We start from the raw sequence: 6,438 nt of genomic DNA, 5'->3' as shown, positions 1-6,438 counted from the left end.
GACTGAGGTTACAATTTTGATATGTTTCATCACGTCCACTAAGTGAGGTCATCTCAATTGTGGGTACAAATATAAGCACGATAAGTGGATAACATATCAAAATTGGATATCATGATATATCATCCTAATGACTTGTAAGATGACAGCTAGCAATAACAAATATCTGGGAGAAATTAAAAATTAAACAATTCTGAAAATGGAGAGATTAAATAGTTTTAATAAATAAGAGATGGAACAGGTGAATCTATTGAGATTTAAGTTGTCTGAAGATCAAATCATTCAAGTTAACTATATATATTATGAAATCAAATTAGACAGAATACAAAGATTTCCAAAATCTCAGAGGCCACATGGATGACAAAATATGATCCCTTTTGTAATGATTTTAGAGATTTGCTCAACTCACCAATTCCAATATTATTCTTGATCTTTTCTTAAATAATAGTTAATCCCTCGATGATTTGGTTGAGTGAATTAAATAAAGATAGATTAATAGTCAAATATTTATCGTTAAAATTTTAAGTTGTTTTAATCCACTCAACCAAACACACCCTAAATTTCTACACAATCACTCCCCTAAAGATCTCAAGAGATACTTCGTATATTTCCAAAAATAAATCAGACATGATCACATCGACTAATATGGGATGATTCTTTGTAAAAATATTGTGAGGACTTAGCAGGATTAGTACTTAGACTACTCTATTCAGATCTCATGAGCATCTAAGCTCCTGAGCTGGTATAGCAAGGAGCACGGAACGTGCCGAGCCATGGTCAACTAAGTCGATGGTGTAGATCAGTCCACCCTATGATCATTGCTAGAACTGGATGCGAGCAGATGGTGATCATAAGTTGATATGAAGTACTGTTTGAGACGTCGAAAAATAAAAATACATACGACACATTTATTCCCCCGCGCGCTGTCGATTAAGTTTTGTAATGACGCCTCTAACACCTTGCAAGAGACGGATTAAACCTTGCTAGTAAGCCGACACACTATTCCCTCAATTACAGGCTGTCTTGTCTTGATCAAGCAACCCTCCGTTTCCAATGCTTGCTTCACCATTTTTCTACTAATTTTCACTCCAAAGCAGCTAATCATCCCAATCAATTCTTCAATCCCAATTCAAATAAACTGTTTTTTTTCACAATAAAAAATACACCCCCACGTTCACCCTTATAAAAAACCTATATTTTCATTAGCTGTCCATTTAATTTGCCACAATTCCCCATGCAGGATCCCTAAGTTTTCGAAACTGACCATGTTCACTCCCCCATTTTCCAAACCTGGTCAACCATATTCTCACTATATATGTATCAAACCCTCTGTCACATCTTTCCTCAAGGGTCCAGCTCCAAAAAACCCTGTGAGCTTTTTTCCCCAGAAATCTTTTCCAATCCGTCTTTTTTTTTTTGCTTTTGGCGAAGTATTCTTCTGAATTTATCCCAATTCAAACCTCACATTAGAAGAAACATGGCAGATCAGTTGAAGCAAAAGATCAAGAATAAGATCTCCAATTCAAGAAAATCAAAGAGCAATAATAACTTCACAAGAAAATGCGCTTCTTTGGTTCGAGAGCAAAGAGCTCGCATCTACATTCTGCGACGTTGCGCCACCATGTTGCTATGCTGGTACATTCAAGGAGATGAATAAGCAAAAACCCTTCATTTTTTTCCACCAATATATGCCTATTTATCGCCTCTCGAACGTCCAAACTTCAAGAAAAATTAATGGGAAAAAAGTGCATATATATACACTAATATTAGCCAGATTAATGGAGGTCCGGATTCTTTTTTCTCCATTAATTGATGGCTTCTTTCGTATATATATGGTGGCCAAATATATATATTTCTTTCCTTAAACTGCCTTTTTTTAACCTAAGTTGGTTTAAATATATACCAGTTTTTGTTGGCAGAAGAGAGATTTATAATATATTTGGACACTGCGTATGAAATGTTGGTTGAAGCTCTTTAGAACAAAAATGGGCATCTCCGTAAAGGGTCGAGCCGATGAGACATTATTGTTTTTCGATCTTTTGGAGTAAATTCCTTTCTTCTTGTTGATACGTTGCAACATTTGATGTCTGTATCAAATGATGTCACGAATTAAGAATAATGATTGTACCAGCTCGTGTCCTAATAAATGAAAAAAGTTTTTTGTTTATCTTTGTGAAATATTATTTTTCCTGAATAATTAGTTATCTGCGATTAGTAAAAAAAAAAAATTGGTGAGAAGTCCAGATAAAAACATTCAAAACAAGTACTTATACGTAGGTTAATTTGCTAATTACATAGATTTGGCATAATCCTATTAGTATTTCTATTCTTATTTTATGTCGGGAAATAAGAATATTTCTACCTTGTTTTATTCTGGCAATTTATTTTCCTGAAGGAATTCAAATCAGTCAATAATTGGATTCAATCCAAGGGAGGAGGAGGATTTTGTGTCTTATAGATGAAGAAACCCACTTTGCCAGCCGCATTTGACTCTGAAAATTGAATATTAATTTGATAATAATTAATTTTTCACTATATATATATTAATTTGTTAATAAAGAATTTACGTAATTATCATTATTATTATATTATCCTTCTAAGCAGGATTGATCACTTTCATTTATTGTAGATGTCATATATGTGCATCTTGTCACAAATTTGATAACCATAAAAAAATTTAGACAGCTGGTCGGGATTATATTCTAAAAAGTCAACTACTAATTTGATATGAGATTTTAACAATGTTCAAAAATTGGTAAAGACGTTGATGGCTATATCAAATTCAAAATGTGATTTTGGATTCGAGACTTAATTGTAATAATTCATTCCCTCAACTCAAAAGATGCTAAAAATTGATCACTTCTTCACATTTGCACAAGATTGGTCCTGCTAACTTTGGTATTTTCCCAAAGTTGGTGGAAATAGAACTCAACGGTTTTTTTTAATGATTTGGTATACGCGACGAAAAAATCCATATATCAAATGTGTTGGGAAGAAAGGTAAGAAATATATACCATATCGAAATTTCAGTATACGCGATATCGGTATCTATTTTCTCGGTACCAAAATTTTCGGTACGATATACGGTTTTCTTTGAACAAAAACGGTAGACCATACCAAATCGGCCCTAAATACGATGACGTCTCTGATTCATATATAGCATATGGTCATGGTTTTTTATTTTTTATTTTTGAGATTTGGTTTATTTCAATTGATAAAAGCTAGTAGACATATTCTAATTCAATTATTATCAAAATTTCGTTCATATATTTTTAATAGTTTAGTTGCTCATGTAAAACGCACATGCACTTTTCTAGTATATCTACTACTATTATATATATATGAGTTTGAATTGTGTGCTTACCTTTTTACCCTTTTATTTATTTTATAATTTGTCATGTTCATTTGGTTCTTTAATTAATTTTTTATGTTAGTTTAATATGTTAATTAATAGTGTACTTAACTTTCATTGTGAGTTTTCTTTTTTACCATTTCATTTGTTTTATATTTTGTCATGTTCATGGGGTTCTTTAAGTCATTTTTCATGTTAGTTTAATATGATAATTAAAAGTGTACTTAACTCAATCAAATTAATTATTATTTTGATTTTACTTATAAATTTATCATAATGTTATAAATTTAAAAAAATTGTTAATATTACTAACATCTATTTTATTTTATTTTATTATTATAAATATGTGACTTCTATTTGTAAACTTACTATTTTTCTGTTTTGTTTATTGTCATTTTTCATATTAGTTTAATATAATAATTAATAGTGTATTTAACTCAATCAAATTAATTATTATTTTGATTTTACTTTGTAAACTTACTATTTTACCCTTTTTTGTTTTATAATTTGTATAATGTTCATGATGTTCTTTAAGTTATTTTCCACGTTAGTTTAATAGGATTATTAATATAGCACTTAACTCAATCAAGCTATTTATTATTTTAATTTTACTTTTATTTTTAAATTTAAATTTTACTTTTATTTTTAAATTTAAATTTTACTTTTATTTTTAAATTTAAATTTAATTACTTTAATTTATACAATGACATCAAATTAATAGAAAATCACTCTCATAATGTTATACATTAAAAAATTTATTAATATTACGAATATTAAAGTGATAATAGGAAGACGAATGGAGATGAGTGACATTGAAAAAAATTAAATAATTAAAAAATATTAAGGTCATATAAAACATCTTCTTCCCATTTACAATAGAGATATTTTCAGACTACTTATGTGAGAACCTGAAATTCTAGCAGTAGCAGCAGCTAGCAAATTTCAGCAGAAGCTAACAATTCCAGCAGCAACTTAGATTTCAGAAGATGATATTTTCCCAGCAGACAGAATCCAGCAGCAGAAGATTTCAGTAGCGAGATTCAAGCAGATAGCTACTGGTTCTGCTCAGGACTTGTAACTGAAGCATTAAACATGGAATAAAGGCTGTTAATGGCAGATTATGATCATTAATTGGAAGGCTAACAGTCAGATTTTGGCCTATAAATAGCACCCTCAATCCCTGAAATTGATGTTACCAAAACCTTGAGTTATCACTTGAAGTTAGAGCTAAGAGAGTGCATATTTCGAAGCTGTAAAATTCAGTAGCGAGGCAACCAGATTCCAGAAGACTGCAACCGAAATCCTTCAAGCAAAATACGGTAAGTGGGCTTATATATAAATATCTTGAAATTCGTTTGATAATTCTGTTTTAAAGTTCAGTTTCTATATGTTTGATTTTTGATTTTGAAGCACTGAAACTCCCTAGTGAACTAATGGTAGGAATATATATTCTGAACATTTCTGAATTCTAATTCTGATTCTGGCCTCACCCCTTAGAGGAGAGAACATATAGAGGACTGATATCAGTTTAGCCATGAAATTCACTAACGTGCTCAGTGCTTACTAATTCTGATTTCTGTTCTGAAACCTGTGATTTCTGAATTCTGATTCTGTTATGAAAATAAGAGTTTTCTGCATATTACTGTTTTATTGTCCTGTTGAAAATGATTTCGAAAATTGGGAGTTATTCCCGCCCCTGCTGACTGAGTGACAATCATATCACTCACCCACCAAACCCATCTCAGATAAGAACGAGGAAGAAGAGCTTAGAAGAAGAAGTGCAGATCCAGTTCTGGGGCTGGTGAAGAAGACTATTGTTCTCAGTTTATGTTTATGTTAATTACGCTGCATCTGTTAAGACACTGTTATGTCTGGTTTTACATTTCCGCTGTAAAACAATAGTATTCGAGTTGTAACAGACAATTGATTTATTCCGTATTATGAATAAAAAGACTGGTTTCTGAATTTTATACTTCTGAGGCTTGTTGTTTTCGAATGTAAATTTAAGAGCAACGCCGGTGTCAACCAACCCCCGTCTCGGGGCGTGACATTGAAGTGGTATCAGAGCAAACCAGGTTTCATAATCTGGGGAGGATGAACTAGAAATAATAAGTTCTAATAGACTTCTGAAAATAATTTCTGAAAACTAATGTAATAGACTACTGAAAATAAACTACTGTAATAGACTACTGAAATGATAGACTGACTACATACAGTTAGGAAAATCAGTAGGGAAACAAATCAGAATACAGTAGAGCTCTGAGTGTTTCAGTAGCATGTCTGAAATAAGCAGCATGTCTGAAATGAGTAGAAAAAAAAATCAGTAGACCCAAAACCAGTAGCTCGAAACCAGAACCAGTAGAAAGAAACCAGTAGATATGAATGCAGAAGACTGGGTCAGTAGACTCGGAATGCAGCAGACTGGTTCTAACAGTGCTGGAAAAGCAGCAGACTGATTGCAGTAGCATCAGAGTTGCAGTAGATAGTGTATTCCAGCAAGCGCATGCAGTAGACCTTGCAAATGGCATGGAAGTTGAGGTGTTTTTCGCGCAAACTTCAAACGGCCATAACTTTTGATCCAGGAGGAATTTTTACTATTAAAAGTAGGCGTTGGAAAGCTCTCGACGAGGAGAACCTAACCTAGAACGATTAAACTTTGAGGAATTTTCATTTCCAAATGGCTCAGTATTTTTGCACTAAATTTGGTACATTTCATGTTCTTGATGTGAAGGATTTTTAGTAAAATTTTCATGCCATTCTGAGATCGAAAAATTTTTGAGCCATTTTCTTCTACTAAATGTTATAGGCATACTGATTCTGTTCATTCCAGTAATTGTCTATAGTTCGACTTGTATTCTTGATATCGTTTCTGAACCTTCACTCTCATGTTTTGGATGTAGGATATGGCTGACCAGAGTAGCTACATTAAAAGCTTAGAGAGGAAGTTAGAGAAACTAAAAGAACATAACTACTGCCTAGAGCTGGACAAAGATGAATTAGAGCGTCGAGCAGAACACTTCAGAAGTGATATTCAACGTTATGCTCACTATCTGCATGAAGCAGAAGAGAGAAATAGGAAGACTCAAGAA

General features: G+C 32.4%; 1 protein-coding gene across 1 annotated transcript; it reads left to right on the top strand.

The window, feature by feature from the left end:
* The first annotated feature begins 1,001 nt into the window (after positions 1 to 1,001).
* Positions 1,002 to 2,164, top strand: LOC142531442 (uncharacterized). The gene has a single exon (XM_075637559.1). It carries the CDS (start codon positions 1,313 to 1,315, stop codon positions 1,652 to 1,654), a length of 342 nt encoding a protein of 113 aa, XP_075493674.1. The 5' UTR covers positions 1,002 to 1,312; the 3' UTR covers positions 1,655 to 2,164.
* The last annotated feature ends 4,274 nt before the right edge of the window (positions 2,165 to 6,438 follow it).

Source organism: Primulina tabacum, chromosome 17 (assembly GCF_025594145.1).
Source record: "Primulina tabacum isolate GXHZ01 chromosome 17, ASM2559414v2, whole genome shotgun sequence".
NCBI lineage: Eukaryota > Viridiplantae > Streptophyta > Magnoliopsida > Lamiales > Gesneriaceae > Primulina > Primulina tabacum.
This window is presented reverse-complemented; position numbering and strand designations above follow the sequence as displayed.

Bases quoted from the DNA above. Each gene is read 5' to 3' on its own strand.
- LOC142531442 (XM_075637559.1), top strand. From the start codon at position 1,313: ATGTATCAAACCCTCTGTCACATCTTTCCTCAAGGGTCCAGCTCCAAA.